We start from the raw sequence: 18465 nt of genomic DNA, 5'->3' as shown, positions 1-18465 counted from the left end.
TGTCAAGCTTCTTGAGTATTGTCAGAGCTGTGCTCATCCAGATAAGTGCAGAATATTCCATCACATTCCTGCCACGTGTCTTGTAGAAGGTGGAAAGCCTTTGGAGAATCAGGAGGTGAGTTATGCACTGCAGAATTCCCAGCATCTGATACATAAGGGCAAGTTGTCACATTGTCTATATTGACTGCTGGTCCATTAAATCTCAATTGTTAAACTATTTCGCTTGTGTAAAAACCTCTCCAGTGATTCAACACCTCCTCAACTCTGTAGTCTCCTCAAGACCAGGAACTGTGTGTTCCTCCAATTTCCTTCAGCACAACACTATTGGCCCTGCCTTCAGCTTACTATGCTCTAATCTGAGTAATTTCCACTCCAAAGCTCAATGTCTCTCTATCACACTCAGCTCTCGCCCTTAAAATGCACCATAAAGACACATCTTTATACTTCTTACTACTCATTCATGGATGTGAATGGCGAGATCCATTCTCTGCTTGCCTAGAGTCAATCTCATTGCTGTCAGATTTCCCTCTCTCGTGGAGACCAGTGAGCCCAGCAGCTTTCTAAACAACAGTTGATCGCAGTCAACATTGGGCCAACTCCTGTTAAAGTTTTGCGCAAATCAAACGTCACCATCTGTGATGCCGCGATTCAAACCTGTCACTGGTACATTGGCCTCGGGTTACTGGATTACTAAGCCAATAATACAACCACCACGACACCATTACCTCCCCTTTTGTCCAGTGATACAGCACGAAAACAGACCCTTTGGTTCAACCAGTCCATGCCGAACATAATCCCAAACCAAACAAGTCCCATTTGCCTGCTCCAGGTCCATATCCCTCCAAACTTTTCCTATTCATGTGTCAAGATATTTTACTAAATTATAGGTGTTATGTAAATGCAGGTTGCTTTAGCAGCCAATTTGCCATGACGAGAAATATTTGATTCAGACATAGTTCAGATGGTTGACTCTTGGAGAAGTGTATGATTTAACTTATTGTATAAAAACAAGGAATTTCCCATCGACCAAATAATCTTCTGAAAACTAAATGTTCACCTTCGAAGAAAGAAGGATTGTTGTGCTCCCTGGAAAAGGCTTTTCTTAAAAAAGTAATGTTCTTGGAAATCTCATCATCTTGATGAGTTGAAGCCAAAACTTATCGACTGTTCAGAGATTGGTTATGTTTTACAAGATTGTTTTGATACGTGTGTAACAATGGTGTAGTAAAGAGTAGGTGGGGGAGGGGCGGACAACAGACTCCTACCCGATTACAAAGGGAATAACTCTAATTCATATTTCTAGTTCAATAACTGCTTCTTGTGCCATGATCAGGAAAATGAAGACCTTTCTCATTCTCAGTGTTCTGCTCACAGGGGCAAGGCCTTATGTCTATCAGAAATGTGAACTTGCTCAACTATTGCGCAGGAATGGTTTGGATGGATATCGTGGGTACAGTCTGGAAAACTGTGAGTCTCACATTCTCTGTACAAGTCGGGTCAGCTGAAGATCCTCAACTCTAGTCGAACATTGTTTTTGCACTAAATAATTAAGTTCACATTCAGTTTTAAGTGCATTGCTTATGGCTTTTGTCGACTTACTTGTTTTGGTTACTGGACAGAGCAGTATGCTCAATTGTTCTAAGTCTGATTATGCGAGTCTGATTCCTGTTGACACTCCCTGTACTTGATGAGTTAAGCCTGGATGTGGATTGAGAGAAAAAGGTAAAAACCAACTATGGAAGTTTCTGGAAGCAAAAGGTTGGCACGGTGGCTCAGTGGTTAGCACTGCTGCCTCATCAGCACCAAGAACCCGGGTTTGATTCCACCCTGGGGTGACTGTGTGGAGTTTGCACATTCTCCCCATTTCTGTTTGGGTTTCCTCCAGGTGCTTTGTTTTCATCCCACAATCCAAAGATGTGCAGGTCAGGTGGATTAACCATGTTAAATTGCCCATAGAGGCCAGGGATGTGCAGGCTAGGAGGGTTAGCCATGGGAATGCATGGTTACAGAGATGGGGTTGTTACAGGATATTCTCCAGAGGGTCGGTGTGGACTCGATGGGCCAAATGGTCTGCTTCCACAATGTAGGGATTCTTTTCATAGAATAGAATCAAAGAGCTGTAAACATGAATTGTTTTTCAAAAAAATTGTAAAGAAAGACCTCCCTTCCACCCCCCCCCCCCCCCCCCCTCCACACACACGCACACACACACACACATGCAGGTTTGTCATCTCTCCATATAGTTCTGGAATATAAAATATACAGTAATCAAACCACTCTAGCCTCAGAACAGAGGAAACACCCAGTTGATCTCAGCTCATGACACACTAAGTCTGGGCTGGAGATGGAAGACTAGGATATGGAGGATGGATGACTCCAAGAGGCCTTTGATAGTAAGGCATCCTGAGAGGAAGACTACCGATGGCAATTGAGCACCAGCCAGTGATCAGACTTTATCTCTAAATGTTTCCTGAGATTGGGAACTGAAAGCTGGAAACTGAAAACTGAAATCCTCCATTTCTGGGTGAGAAATGGGTTTCCCGAGAACATGCAAATTCAATACATCATGTGGTTTCCATTGCTATGGAATGGATTCTTTACAATTCAGCTCCGTTTTGTCATCTACATTCAAACAAGGAACAAGACCAGGCCATTCAGCCCTTCAGCCTGCTTCGCCATTCAATAAGATTATGGCTGACCCTGATTTTAACCTGACTGGCTGTGCTTTTCCAGCACCACACTCTTGACTCTGATCTTCAGCATTGGAGTGCTCACTTTCTTCCTGCAGCATGGCATGAGCTGGGAAGCCCTGAGTTGGACACTCTCAGGGGCGGCATATTGTAGCAGCAGAGGAGGGAAAGATGGGCTCTCTCTAAGTTATCTTCTTTAATTTTATTTCAAGTTAATGTGGATGCCACCTATGGATGGTGATGGTACACACTTTTCACTATACTTTGTATTGAATACACATGGTAATAAAAGGATATGCTATATTCTATTCTATTCTAAATGTCTGGTTAACTGGTCACCCAATTCTAATGAAAGTTGATAGCGGTGTGGCCATTTCGGTGACCACTGAACCAATGTTTAACAAACGTCTCTCCAAAATCCGACCCAAGGCCTCAGCTGGACTAAGAACCTACACCAGGGAACCTTTACAGGCTAAAGGTTGGACTTCGGTTCTGGTGTCTTATGAGAAGGAGCTGGTTCACTTACCACTGATTGGGCCCAATTTTGCTGGCGTGAAATTGGCTGAGAAAGATTCACTGAGATTGGCTTATCATTTTTTGATTTGAAAACGGATGTCTGAGCGATGTCCTAATTAACCAAGCGCAAGATTTTCAGGAAGATCCAGAGACTGTCCGAGGAGCCAAAGCCACCTTGCATGTTGACCAGGAAGTAATTCCACGAGTCCATAAGGCCCACTTGGTGCCATTTGCCTTACGGGTAAAACAGAAAAACTGAGGACTGCAGATGCTGGAGAGTCAGAGTTAAAAAGTGCAGTGCCGGAAAAGTGCAGCAGGTCAGGCAGCATACAAGGAGTAGGAGAATCGACGTTTCGGACATACACCCTTCATCAAGAATGTTGTGGGGGGGCGGTGCTGAGAGATAAACAAGAGGAGGTGTAGAGCTGGGGAAAAGATAGCTGAGAAGGTGATAGGTAAATGCAGGTGGGAGGTGATGGCAACAGATCAGTGGAGAGGGTGGAGCAGGAAAATGGACAGGCGGAACACGTCAAGAGGGCAGGGCATAGTTGGAGGGTTGGATCTGGGATGAGGTGGGGAGGCAAGGGAGATAAGGAAACTGGTGAAATCAACATTGATTCCGTGTAGTTGGAGGGTCCCAAGGCGGAAGATGATGTGTTCTTCCTCCAGACGTCAGGTGGCTAGGATTTGGTGATGGAGGAGGCCCAGGTAGAGGCAGAAATCAGGAGGCTGGAAAGTGAAAGAATCATCAAACCAGTGAATGCTTGTGGAATGAAAAATGTGTTACTGGAAAAGCGCAGCAGGTCAGGCAGCATCAAAGGAGCAGGAGAATCGACGTTTCGGGCATAAGCCCTTCTTCAGGAAGCCCTTCTTCAGTCTCTGGACCTTCCTGAAGAAGGGCTTATGCCCGAAACGTCGATTCTCCTGCTCCTTTGATGCTGCCTGACCTGCTGCGCTTTTCCAGCAACACATTTTCAGCTCTGATCTCCAGCATCTGCAGTCCTCACTTTCTCCATGTTTGTGGAATGGGCAGCGGCGAGCGCCCTGATTGTGAAGCCTGATGGGTCAGTTCACCTTTGTGGAGATTTTAAACAAACAATAAACCACTTCTCATAGCTGGATAAATCCACAATCCCTCTCATAGAGAGGGGATTTATACGCAAAGCTGGCAGGGAGACTGTACTTCATGAAGCTGGACATGTTCCTTGCATACCTGCAATTGCCGCTAGATGAGGATTTCCAGGAGTACACTAAAATTAATACCATTAAGGTACGTGAGTGCCTTTTTGGTTTCCGTCATCCTGTGCAATTTTTCAGCAGACAATGGGGAACATTTTACAAGGTCTACCCTAGGTCACCATTTATTTAAATGACATGCTAATAACAGGGAAGGCCAAGGAGGAGCACCTCATTATTTCTACCTGGTGGGTGTATGCCTTAGAAGAGAAAGATGTGTTTTCCAGGCACCCCAAGTGATCTATTTAGATTACAGATTCAACAAGACTGGGTTACATCCATTGGAAGATAAAGTGAGAGTGATCACTTAAGATGAAAGTCCCAAGTCTGTACCAGAGCTCAGTTCTTTCCTTGGGCTGGTGAATTATTAGGGAAAGTTCATACAGAACCTGGCCCCCATCCTGCCATCTTTGTGTCAACTCCTAAAAAAGGGTCAGCCTTGGAAATGGTCTTGTCGTCAAGTCATAGCTTTCAGGGAATTGACTAAATAGCTATCATCCTCTAAGGTTGGCACACTACGATCCCAAGTGAGATTTGATGATGACAATTGGTGCCTGTCCTTATGGCATCGGTGTGGTACCAGTCCATAAAGTGGGCCAATGGAGAAGAATGCCCCAACAGCTTATGCATTCAGTATTTTAGCTAATGCAGAACGTAAATACACTCAGATAGAGAAGGAAGGCTTGGCAGCCGCATTTGGACTCAGGAAGTTTCACCAATACCTTTGTGGACATAACTTTGTAATAATAATGGACCACAAATTCCTGCTGGGTCCACTTAAAAAGGACAAGGCAGTGCCACCCACAGATTCAGACCAAATTCAGCAATGGGCTTTCATACTAATTGCATACAATTACAAGTTGGATCTCCATCCAGGAGGCCAAGTAGCGAAAGTGGATGCATTGAACTGCCTCCTGCTGCCAGATACACCCCTGATGGGGCAGGCACTGGAAGAGCTTTCCTGATAAAGTTTTTGATTGAAACGTTGATTTTCCTGCTCCTCGGACGCCGCCTGACCTGCTGTGTCTTTCCAGCACCATTCTAATCTCGACTCTAATCTCCAGCATCTGCAGTACCCACTTCTGCCTAGGCACTCAAAGAGTCTGTAATGGTTTTATATTTTCTGAACACACTTAAAGTCAGAGTCGTAGGGTCATGCAGCACAAAAACAGACCCACCGGTCCAACCAGTTCATACCAAACACAATCCCAAACTAAATCATTCCCACCTGCCTGCTCCTGGCCTATATCCCTCCAAATATTTCCTGTTCATGTACTTATCTAAGTCTCTTTTAAATGTTGTAATTGTACCAACATCCACCACTTCCTCAGGAAGTTCATTCCACACATGAACCACCCTCTGTGTAAAAGATTTGCCCTTCATGTCTTTTTAAAATCGTTCCCCTCTCACCTTAAAGTGAGTCCCCGAGTCTTGAAATCCCCCATGCTAGGGAAAAGACAACCACCATTAACTCTATTTACGCCTCTCATTATTTTATAAACCTCTATCAGGTCGCTTTCAACCTCCAACACTCCAATGAAAAATGTCCCAGCCAATCCAGCCTTTCTTTATAACTCAAACCTTCCATATCTATCAACATTCTGATAAATCTCTTCTGAACGCTCTCTCTCATCACAGCTGACAATATCAGATTTTGGATGTAGAAAGATCCGGTCCTGGGAGAAGTGAAACAGCTGGTGGTGATGGGGGAAACGAGAGGGCTGTCGCACCCAGAATTGAAACCTTTTTGGACACAGAGAAACCCGATCACAGAAGAAGATGGTATATTATTATGGGGAACAACAACGATTGTCCTGAGCAATGATCACTGCCAGATACTGGCTGAACTCCACCAGGGTCACCCAAGGGTTTCTAAAATGAAGGTATTGGCGAGAAGTTATGTCTGGTGACCAGGATTGGATGTCGACATAGCTATGTTGGTGGGGCGGCACCCAGAGGACGAAAATTACTGACAGCTCCTCCCCTACATTTTTTCGTACAGTTTGGAAACAGGCCCTTCGGCCCAACAAGTCCACACTGACCAACCCAGACCCATTCCCCTACCCTAAATTTACTCCTGACTAATGCACCTAACACTATGACCAATTTAGCATGGCCAGTTCACCTGTCCTGCACATCTTTGTGTTTGTGAGAGGAAACAGGAGCACCCAGAAGAAACTCACACAGACACAGGGAGAATATGCAAATTCCACACAGACAATCGCCCAAGGCGGGAATCAAACCTGGGTCCCTGGTGCTGTGAGGCAGCAGTGCTAACCACTGTGACACCGTGCCGCTCCATTCCTGGGAATGGCAGAGTAAACCCTGGACTCAGTTACACATCGACTACACGGGTCCTATCATAGGCTCAATGTTCTTAGCCATTGTGGACGCTGACTCAAAATGGCTGGAGATCCATAGAATTCATTCACCAAATATGGGAACAATGACAGAAAAGCCATGAGCATCTTTTGCAATGCACGGACTCCTAGAAGTGTTGGTCAAATACAACGGTCCATCATTTACCAGCAGGTAATTTGAGAATTTCTGAAAGACAAATGGTATTTTGCATGTCAGGGTAGCTCCATGCCATCCATCATCCAGTGGTCTGGCAGAAAGTGCAGACCAAACTTTGAAGGCAGGCTGAAAGAAACTGCCTACAGTATCATTCGATACCAAACTGTCCTGCTAGCTGTTTGATTATAGGAAAACCCCTCATGCAACAACAGGGACAGCACCAGCAGAGTTGCCAACAGGGGAAGTCTGATCTTCCTGGACACAAGAGTCCACTAAAGCGAGAGACGCTGTTTACTTCAGGGAACAAAGTTTGGTGTAAGAACCACAGGAATGGCCCTGACTGGGTGAGGGGTATGGTTGCCGTGAGGTCAGGTTCAGTGACACAGAAAGTTCCACTCGGTGTGATAGTCCTGAAGAAGCACTGCAAACTCACAAACGGTGCGGGAGCTAAACCTGCTCAGCTCCTCGACAGCCTTTCGGACTGTTCCAGAACCTGTGGGTGCTCCCTCTCCATCAGGTGTTGAAAATACCTCGGAATCTGAGATGGACACAGCGGATGTCATCACCTCAATGCCTTTCCCGCCTGAAAAACAGAATGAATTTCTTTTGAGATGCTCCAGTTGCAAGAGACGAGCTACTGTGTGTTACACACTGCCCATATCAGAGGCAGACCTGGAGGAACCTGAGCTGGTGCTAAAATGCCTCAGGAGGAACTACAAAAAGAAAAGAACCAGCCAATGTCCTCGGACTCAGAGAGAGAGGGATGTAGTAATTGTAATGAAGTCAGTCAGGTGGACCTCATAGAAAATGAGTTCCGTGATTGGGGCTGTTCATCTGGTCCAATCAGGGAGCCCTGGCTCACAGATAAAAACAGGAGTGACAGAGGTTCTGCTCACTCTGAGAGCTGGCTCTGAGGGAGCTGGACCAGTGTCAAGGACTCTCCCTGTGTAAATAAAGGGTGATGTGGTGACTGGATACCAGCCTCTGTGGAATTATTTCAGTTATCCTTATGCCACCACCTCCCCTTGCACTTGAGGAAGGGGCATCAAAGGAAATACCAAACACAAGGCTGTGATCTGTTTGTTCTCATTTTAGGGATTTGTCTGGTTCAATATGAAAGCAACTACAACACAAGAATAGTTGGACTTAACAAGAGGGCTGGAAGGACTTTATCATCAGATTACGGGATCTTTCAGATCAACAGCGTCAGGTGGTGTGAAGATGGTCAGACACAGCACCCAAAGAGAAGGAAAGGATGTGGAAAGAGGTGCAATGGTAAGCAATTCATCGCATCAGGACAGGTCAGAAATGATCTCTTCCCTTAGGCTATGATTTTGGTGTACAGCAGTAATTTCTCAACTCCCATTTGTTAAGTGAAAGAATTAAATCATAAAAATTCCAATTTAAGCGAAATAGAATACTGTGCAAGAATTAAAGAAAGCAAGTTAGTGCCTTAGAGGATGAGGCTGGGGAGCTAACAATGTGGGAGATTCTTGGAGCAGAGGGCACCGTCTCAGAATAAAGGGACACCAATTTCAGACTGATTTGAGGGGGGATTTCTCCTCTCAGAGGGTTGAGAGACTTTGGAACTCCTTGTCACAGAGAGCTGTGGGGGCAGAATCCTTGTGTATACTGAAGGCTGAGATGGAGAGATTCTTGATCAGTCGGGGAATCAATGGTTAAGGGGAAAGGGCAGGGAGGTGGATGTGAGGAGTGTTGGATGAGCCATGATCTTATTGAATAGCAGAAGGCTCAAGGGACTAAGTGGCCTACTCCTGCTCCTAATTCTCATGGTCTTTGATGCTTATATGGCAGACACAAATCAATATTCTGCCTCAGTTTCATGGTGGGAGATACTGAAACTATACCAATAGGAACGACAGATGCAGAGATTATAGAAAAAGAGGAACTTAAATCAATTGCTTTCACTAAGGAAAAGTACTGAGGAAACTATTGGGATGAAAAGCAGACAAACTCCTGTGTCCTGATGGTCTACATACTCGGGTATTAAAGGAAGGGGCAGCAGAGACAGTGGATGCATTGTGGGCGCAGTGTATCTGAACTTCCAAAAGGCATCTGGTAAGATGTTGCAAGAAAGCTTAATACACAATTCTAGATTAGAGTGGTGCTGGTAAAGCACAGCAGTTCAGGCAGCCCTTGAAGGGCTTTTGCCCGAAACGTTGATTTTCCTACTCCTCGGATGTTGTGCTTTACCAGCACCACTCTAATCTAGAATCTGGTTTCCAACGTCTGCAGTCCTTGTTTTTACCTAGTTAATACACAAGGCAAGCATAGAAGATTGACTAACCAACAGAAAAACAGAGTTGGGATAAATGGATATTTTTATAGAAACCAGTGGCCCAATGGTATTATCATTAGCCTACTAATCACATAAATCAGGTCGTGTTTTATGGAAACCACAAGACCAGGTACAAATCATGCCGTAGTAAATGGTGGGATTTGAATTCAATCAGAATTTAGCTGCTGTGCTTTCTCTCCCTTTCTGCAAGTTATTTATGTAAATTGTTAGCAGCAATAACTCCCAAGAAACACCACTTGCTCCATCTTACCAACAAGAATGAGTCCCATTTTTGCTTATTTTGTTTCCGATAAGCAAGTCAATCATCTATCTATGCCAATATATGACCCCCATCCCATGAACCTTTAGTTGTTGCACTAATCCTTGATGTGATACCTCAATAAGTACCTTGAGAGTCCATCCACAAATTTCCTTTTATCCACAGCACATGTTACTTCTTCAGAGGAGTTTAACAAGTTAGTTAAACGTGATTTCCCTTTCACAAGACCATGCTTGATACTGCCTGATTAGCTAGAATATTTCTATGTACTATAACGTCTTTAAAAATTTATTCTAACGTTTTCTCTGTAGCAGCTGTTAAGCTCTCTGGCCAGACTCCTGCTTCAGCAAACCTTCCCCCCACCCCCTTAACACTTTCTGATTGATATTGAATTTAATTCGTTCAATTAATTTAATAGGATATTTTCTAAATCTTCACTAGAATGCACCTCTTCAAACAATGTCAGAATATTGGCATCACCATCCATGGCTCCATCTTCTCCCATCAGTGGGATGGACTTCAGAGATGCCACACAGTGCTATATCATTGAGAGGAGTTAGCCTGGAAATCCTCAACATTGATTGTAGACCTTCTAAAGTCTTATGGCTCCTGGTCAAACATGGGCAAGGAAACCTCACACTGATGCGTACTTACCACACCCCTTCAGCTGATGAACCAGAGCACCTACATGTTGACCAACAATTAGAAAATGCACTTGTTATGGACTAGGCCAGACCCCCTCAAAACATTTACAGAAAGTAGCTCAGACCTTAAATTTGCTAATTGTTTTAAGCGGGTGTGACGTGGATATTCCAGGACAAATGCAGCTGGTCAAACCACTTAGTTTTAAACAAAACAGAATTTATTTACAAGATTACCGAATGAAACACAAACAAAAGAGAAGAGAATACAGAATAAGCTAACCTATCCAAGAACCTTAAAGATTATCCCAACTTAAGGATGCCATTCCCAATACTTGCAACAACCCCCATAAACACCCCTTGGCACAAAAGGAAAAGATCAAACAGGAGAAAAGTCAGAGACAGAGTACCAGCCTTTTGTCTAAGGCAGTATCTGTTAGCTATAATCAAACTGGCCCTAAAACCCTTCAGCCCCAGACTTTTTGGAGTCTGTCTGAAAAAAAACCAAGGACAACATAACCTTGTTAAAGGAGCAACATCATCACACACAGAGAATAGGAAGGGTGCAGAATGTCCTCTGGGAGATGGACTCCACTGTCCATGACCAAGGCAGCACAACTGATTGAGTTGGCCAAGTCTTAAGAGATGTAGCTGCTGGAATAGGAAACCGACATGAGGGAAAAGCTGACTTGACCTCATCCAAATGCATCAGTGACAGACAAATGGGAACCTGGGGGGAAACAAGGGAAAAGAAAACCCTTTTCTAAATTTACGTAATAGATTCAAAATAACCACCAGTATGAAAGATAAGGTGATCTCTGCTGGTCAGTTTGTGACAGATAACACTGCAAGCAATTCCCTTTACTGGACTGGTAGAGAAGTTTTATACCTTTGAAACTGTAATGCCCTAGTGAAATGGAGCTGATAAAACAAAATCTTATCTGGGATTAACTATTTAGTGAACTCTGGGATTTTGTTTTAAAAAGACAGGGTCATCTTTTTCAAACCAGAAGCAACATAGATCATGGACATTTCACACATGAACATTCAAAGGATTATTCTAATACAGTATTGTCTTTTTCTTGTAGATTTTATCAATGACAACATCATAGATGACATTCAGTGTGTGAAAAGGATAGTGACACCTCAAGGGATGAATGCCTGGTATGTTAATAACTTTTTAACTTTCTTGTTTCTAGCTGTCTCTAAATATCATTCCCATTTCAGAGGAGTGGAGTCTGCTACTGTTGGTGTGGTTCCAAAGTTAATCCTCACCACTGTACATCGTGACACAAGTTCTAACTCGTTGATATGCTGCAAGATCCTCTTTCTCGGTTGAGATTTCCAGGGCACTGCTCTTGGTCCAGTGTGGTAAAGGAAAACCACCAGGTAGTCTAACAACAAGAGATTCCCCTAATTGCTATAATGCAATGCCATTGGAGTAATAAGCCAAGTGAATGTCTGATGGACTATGGCTTCAAATCTGAAACTGCTGGAAATTAAAATCAATTAATTTTACTGGAACTGAACGCTCATGTCAGTAATGCTAACCATGAAACTGTTGTGAATTGCTGTAAAAAACCTATCCAGTTCCAGAAAAGAACTCCATTCTCCTTACACCGTGTGGTCTACAAATGACTCCAGACTCACTATGATGTGGTTAGCTCTTTTCTGTCCTCAGAAATGCCTTAGCAAACCAATTAATTCAAGGACAGTAATGGCCAGACAACAAACTATCGTTGTGGTAGACCTTGTTACAGTTAATGTGTGTTAGAACAGATATCGGGGTCTTTCACCTTCTGAGTTCTTCATGTCCCTCATGTCAAACCATTGTGTTAGGCCATGCTTAGTGCACCACTCAGCATTGATCCTTTCAGAATCCTTAATGTCTCAAAGGTCCATGATCTTGGTCTATGACTGTCTATAAGTGCCACAGGGGTATACAATGCATGGGAAGTATAATACACCTCTTCCCATTAGATGCTCTGAAAATACTCTAGAGTGAAGGATAGTTTGATTGGCTCATTCATTGATCAATAGCTGTCCCTAGCCCGAATGTTAAATATGGCTTTAAAAAGTTGGTTTCCATTCCTAACTTAAACTCGACAGCTCTGATTTCGGGGTACACGCCAAACAAAGTCAGGGAGGCGAAACAAGATGATGGCTGTTCTTACTCATATTTGGCATTCTTAGATTACAAAATTGAGACTTAGCACATCCTACCCTACATGAGATTACACATGAATGTAAAAATTGTTTCTTTTTAGTTCATTTATGGGAGAAGGGAATCACTGGTTCGGCCAGCATTTATTGCCCATCCCTTATGGCCCAGAAGGCAGTCAAGAATCAACCACATTGCTGTGGATCTGGAGTCACATCTCGGCCAGACCAGGTAAGGATGGCAGTTTCCACCCCTAAAGGACATTAGTGAACCAGGTGGGTTTTTCCTGGCAATGGTTTCATGGTCTTTAGAACTCTCAATTCCAGTTCTTTACTGAATCACCGAGACAGGATTCGGCCCAGATCCCCAGAACATTACCTGTGTCTCTGGATGAACAATCCAGCAATTGCCTCCCATGGTAACGGGAGTACATTATTTGGCCCATTGAACTTTCTTCACACTTCAACTTCTATCTCAACATCGTGTTCCTCCACTCTCCTCATGCCCATTGAAACCCCGGTCTGGAGAAATCTGTCAGTCAATCTCTTTCTAAATTTACATTCAATGACTTGGCCTCTCCAGCTCTCTGTGGAGTCAAGTTCCACAGGTTCACCATCCTCTGAGTGAAGAAATTTCTTCTCAGCTGAGTCCAAAAAGGCTGACTGCACATGCTGAGTCCATGACCCCTTTGTGCAGATAGCCCTGCCAAAATGAAACATCAATCAAGCCCTGTCTTTACCTTCCAATAAAATTCCAAATTATTCTTTTAAATACAGGCTAAGAGGTCCCTCAAACAAAAACTCTGCCAGCTCAGGAATCTGTCTGATTAATCTGAGTTGTACTTCTTCAGCACCCCCTTCCCCCCTTCCCTTGCAAGGACACATGTATACTTCCTGAAGTAAGAAATCAGAACTGGACACAACGTCCCAGGTATGGTCTTAACAAAGCTTTGTACAGCTGTGATAAAACTTTCGATTTTTTTAATCTATTCATTCATGGGACACAGACATCATTGGCTAGGCCCAGCATTTATTGTCTTTCATAATTTTGTAAAACTCTATAAGGTCACCCCTCAGCCTCCGACGCTCCAGGAAAAACAGCCCCAGCCTGTTCAGCCTCTCCCTACAGCTCAAATCCCCCAACCCTGGCAACATCTGGGGTGACAACGCTGAGGATGGCCTACCTGCCTTCCAGCTCTCTCCCTGCCCCTACGTATCATCACTGATGAAAAATGTGTTGCTGGAAAAGCACAGCAGGTCAGGCAGCATCCAAGGAGCAGGAGAATCGACGTTTCAGGGAGACAGGCCGCCTACTTGCGGAACGTTTCAGTGAACACCTCTGGGACATGCAGGTCCTTGGCCTCCTCCATTCGCCAGACCATGGCAACACGGCGCCTGGAGGAAGAGCGCCTCATCTTTCGCCTAGGAATCCTCCAACCACAAGGGATGAATGCAGATTTCTCCAGCTTCCTCATTTCCCCTCCCCCCACCTTTTCTCAGTCCCAACCCTCAGACTCAGCACCGCCTTCTTGACCTGCAATCTTCTTCCCGACCTCTCCGCCCCCACCCCATCACTCTCACCTATCGCATTCCCAATGCCCCTCCCCCAAGTCCCTCCTCCCTACCTTTTATCTTAGCCTGCTTGGCACACCCTCCTCATTCCTGAAGAAGGGCTTATGCCCGAAATGTCGATTCTCCTGCTCCTTGAATGCTGCCTGACCTGCTGCGCTTTTCCAGCAACACATTTTTCAGCTCTGATCTCCAGCATCTGCAGTCCTCACTTTCTCCTACGTATCATCAGGCTCCACCCACCCTGACACGTCATCTGACCTGTGGACTGCCCTGACACACCTTACAGCCACCTCTAGGACAGCCCATCCCATTCCCTGGGATGACAGCACGCAGGGCAGCCCACAAGCCTTCCAGATCTCGGTCTGCCTCTACACATCTTCTGGCTCTCAGCCACTCTGACACACCTCCCAGCTGCCTCTAGGACAGCCCGTCCCGATTACCTCTTCTCAGGACGACAGCACTCAGAACGGCCTACCCATCTCCGGCTCTCAGGACAACCGACATCAGAGTGGCCTACGCACCCTCCAGCTTTCAGGGTGTCAGCTTTCGTGATGACCTGTGAGTCTCCAGCTCACAGTAAGGCCTGACAGACCCAGGGACACACAAGATAGTGTAGGTGGTAAACCCAACAAGCAACAAGACAGAGTCAATCATCAACAAATAGAGTCCTTTCTGGCACAGAGTCCACGACCATGAACAGTTATCTTCAAAATGTAGAGTGCATTCCCAGGAACACAGTCCACTCCAATACACAAAGTGCACTATTAGAAATAGAGTCCACTCTAAACTGCAGAGACCATTGCCAAAAACAGTGTCCACAACCGTGGGCAGAATCCACTCCTGAACACCGCAAATGCACACCCCACAGCACACAGGTGTTCAGTCTCCATCCATGGTGAACCAGGCCCACTCACAAGAATACAGTACATTGTACTGTACTGTAGGGCAGCACGGTGGCTCAGTGGTTAGCACTGCTGCCTCACAGCACCAGGGTCCCAGATTCAATTCCAGCCTCGGGCGACTGTCTGTGTGGAGTTTGCACATTCTCCCCGTGTCTGCGTGGGTTTCCTCTGGGTGCTCCGGTTTCCACCCAAAGTCAAAAGATGTGCAGGTCAGGTGATTTGGCCACGCTAAATTGCCCCATAATGTTAGGTGCATTAGTCAGAGGGAAATGGGTCTGTGTGGGTTACTCTTCGGAGGGTCGGTGTGGACTGGTTGGGCCAAAGGGCCTGTTTCCACAAAGTAGGGAATCTAAAGGTGTAGCTAATTCACAGGGGCTTAGTCCACTCCCAAACACCAGCATACAGCAGATGTTCACCTCCTAGTGCACACACAGGTGTTCAGTCTTTACAGAGGCCTAGTCCACTGACAAAGGACCAGGCCTACTCACAGGAGCAGCCCATCTGGAAAGATGTATTTTCTTACAAGGACTCAGTCCAAACACCAAATAAAAAGTGAAAACGCAATTCAAAAAGAGAAAACCAAATTTCAAGGGCTAAGTGCTGCCACAAAATCAACATTATCCTTTTCTGAAAGTAAAAGAGAAAAGAGTAACACACAGGCTGTACCCAGCCAGTGAAATAACAGTTTCCTAATGTGGGCTGAATTACATCTGAAACACATTGAGGGGATAGATATTGAGGGGATAGATCAGGCAGTTTAGGAGTCAGTCCTCAATAAAAAAGGAATACCAGTTAACAAACTGGGTATATAGTCCAGCCAGATCAAGAATCAGGTTTCTCACCCCCACACAAAAACGAAGCAGAAACCAACAGCAGCAGTAACACACTGACTGTGACCCAGCCAGCATGGAGTCAGTGCCCTAAACTGAGGAGATTCTAAATCCCTGTTTATATTTTTTTTCTTTTGAAAAAGGAGGGAGCAAGAAAAAGAAAACTCCCATCCTCCAAACCACAAGAGAGTATTAGCAGTAACACACTGACCATGGCCTAGCCAGCACAGAATCATTCACCTACACTGAGGAGATTCTAAATCACCTGTTTATATTGGTCAGCCAGGGCTTCCTGATTTTCCCAACTTAACAATCCCATTCAAGGATCTCGTAGGCAATGAGATCCACCTGGTTTCCAAACACCACAGGGACGAATAAACCAGAGGTACTTCACTGTGTCTCACATCTGCACACACACACCATGGGTGCTGGGGAAAAAAATAAGCACTACCGCACTTAGGCGGTAGTGTGGGGGTTAAATTTTTTAAAAAAGAAAAAAAAAGATAAAATATATATATATAACCAGGAGAAGTGGGCGCCGCAGGGAAAAAAAAAGAAAAAAAAAGAAAAAAAAATATAAAAAATAAACCAGAGGCACCATCCTGTGAACCTGAAGGTTGGTAGGATGTCCCGAAAGCCGGAGGGTGGGTAGGCCACCCTGATGCCAGTCGCCCTGAGAGCCAGATGGTGGGTAGGCTGTTCTGAGCACTGTCCTAGAGGTGGTCGAAAGGTGTCAGAGCAGCCGAGAGCCAGAAGGCGGGTAGGGGCAGGCTGAGATCCGGAATGCTTGTGGGCTACCCTACACGCTATCGTCCCAGGGAAGGGGACGGGCTGTCCTAGAGGTGGCCGAAAGGTGTGCCAGGACAGCCCACTGGTCGGAGGTGCAACGGGGTGGGTGAGAGCCCAATGGTACATAGGGGCAGACCGAGAGCCAGAAGGCGGGTAGCCGTCCTCAGCGCTGTCACCCCGGGCAGGTACCGGGGCGGGCTGCCCCAGACGTCGTCAAAAGGTGCTGAGGGTGGTTAGTGAAGCTGGAAGGTGGGTGGATCGTCCTGACCGCTGTCACCCCGGGCGGGTACCGGGGCGGGCTGTCCTAGATGTGGTCGAAAGGTGTGTCAGGGCGGACTGAGAACTGGAAGGGGCATGGGGTGGACCAAGAACCGGAAGGCAGGTAGGGGAGGGCTGCCTTAGAGTGGTCGGAAGGTGGGAGGGGTGGGGGCTTGCTGGGTCTGTATTGTCTGCACTTTTGTATGTAACAGTACTGTCTAATGTACAAATGTCATTGTTGATGTCTCTTTATATTTTTATGTGAAACTGGAATTTGAGGTTTGTCCTCATGTCCCTGTAAACTGTTTGAACGGTAGGGTTTGGGGCCTGGCTTTGCTGCTCCTCTCGCTGCTCCCCTCCCTTGTAAAATTGCTGTCTCTTGTATGCAGCTGTAAATGTAATTGTTTGTTGTAAACTGTTTTTGTCATTTGTTTAATAAAATAAGAAAAAGCCAGAGGCACAAAATATAACTAGGAGATTAGAAAAAAAAAATAAAACATAACCAGGAGATTTAGAAATTCCTCAGAAAAGAAAATATAACCAGGAGGTTTAGAACTTCCTTAGATTAGGAAACTGACTCTGTGCTGGCTGGGCCACAGTCAGGGTGGCGCTTCTGCTGCTGGTTTCTGATAAAAAAGAAAATGAAAAAAGAGAGAAAAAAATAAACTAGGGGCACAAAAATGTAAGCACTACCACAGTTAGAAAGTAGTATGGGGTAGAAAAAAATATATACATATAACCAGGAGACTTAGAGTCTCAAAAAAAAAAGAAAAAAGTATATAACCGGGGATTTAGAACCTCCTCAGGTCAGGGGTTTACTCTGTGCTGGCTGGGTCATTGGCAGTGTGTGCCTGCTGCTGTTAGATTCTGGTTTTTGGGGGAAACAAAAAAATCCAGAGGCACAACTCATGGTCGAGGGACATAGGTTAATCCCAGCTTGGTAGCTGGTGAACTTAAATTCAATTAATGAATCAGGAATTTTAAAACTGTTCTCAGTGATGGTGACCATGAAAATATCATCAGTTAAAAATGTATCTGGTTCACTGAAGTCCTTTAGGGAAGGAAATCTGCCATTCTTATCCGATCTGTTCAACATGTGACTCCAGACCCACATCAATGCAGGTAACTCTTCACTGCCCTCTGGAGTGACCTAGCAAGCCATGCTGAGAGTATGCAGTAAATTCTGACCTGGGCAGTGATACCCCATTTCCTCTGAAAGAACAAAGAAGAGGAGGCAATGGACAGATGTTGTACACACTGATAACTTCTGAGACCCAGGAAGAAATCAGAGCCAAGTACAGTTGGTGCTGGATACTCTGAGCAGGTCCAGCAGCATCTGTGGAGAGAAGTAAACAGAGTTAACATTTGATGTGAATGTTCCCTGGGGAAAAAAAAACATGAACATTTGTTGATTCTTCCATTGGCTGTACCTGGAACACCCTCTTGTTTAACACTATTTATGCTTTTTTCTTTTGCAGGTATAGCTGGAAGAAAAAATGTCAGAGTCGAAACCTTGGCAATTTTCTGGATGACTGTAAAATATAATTCATGATATAGTCCACTCATTGGACCCAACACATCACATGTGCTGCATTAACAAGTTAGCTTGAATTTGTTAAATGTCTAGTGAAGGTGTGATTGGTTAACCTGCATTTCTAGAGACGCTGCATACATAAGGTTATGTAAACACATTCAGTGCATTTGATTAGTGAGTGATTACACCACATTTTCATCAGTCACCTTGAAGAAACTAATTCAGTCCAGTAACAGAAATG

The 18465-nt window shown here is 44.9% G+C and overlaps 1 protein-coding gene across 1 annotated transcript; it reads left to right on the top strand.

The window, feature by feature from the left end:
* The first annotated feature begins 1337 nt into the window (after positions 1–1337).
* Positions 1338–18235, top strand: LOC122554855 (lysozyme C-1-like). Its single transcript, XM_043700201.2, has 4 exons — positions 1338–1467; positions 8055–8234; positions 11268–11343; positions 18169–18235. The coding sequence occupies exons 1-4, from the start codon at positions 1338–1340 to the stop codon at positions 18233–18235; spliced, it is 453 nt and encodes a 150-aa protein (XP_043556136.1).
* The last annotated feature ends 230 nt before the right edge of the window (positions 18236–18465 follow it).

Source organism: Chiloscyllium plagiosum, unplaced genomic scaffold (genome assembly GCF_037043375.1).
Source record: "Chiloscyllium plagiosum isolate Xiang-an unplaced genomic scaffold, Cpla_swu_hap1 HiC_scaffold_12, whole genome shotgun sequence".
In the NCBI taxonomy this organism is placed as follows: domain Eukaryota; kingdom Metazoa; phylum Chordata; class Chondrichthyes; order Orectolobiformes; family Hemiscylliidae; genus Chiloscyllium; species Chiloscyllium plagiosum.
The sequence above is the reverse complement of the archived record's forward strand: the minus strand, read 5'-3'. Positions and strand labels throughout refer to the sequence as shown.

Bases quoted from the DNA above. Each gene is read 5' to 3' on its own strand.
- LOC122554855 (XM_043700201.2), top strand. From the start codon at position 1,338: ATGAAGACCTTTCTCATTCTCAGTGTTCTGCTCACAGGGGCAAGGCCT. The intron at 1,468-8,054 runs GTGAGTCTCACA...TTCTCATTTTAG, and splicing joins TGGGTACAGTCTGGAAAACT to GGATTTGTCTGGTTCAATAT. The intron at 11,344-18,168 runs GTATGTTAATAA...TTTCTTTTGCAG, and splicing joins CCTCAAGGGATGAATGCCTG to GTATAGCTGGAAGAAAAAAT.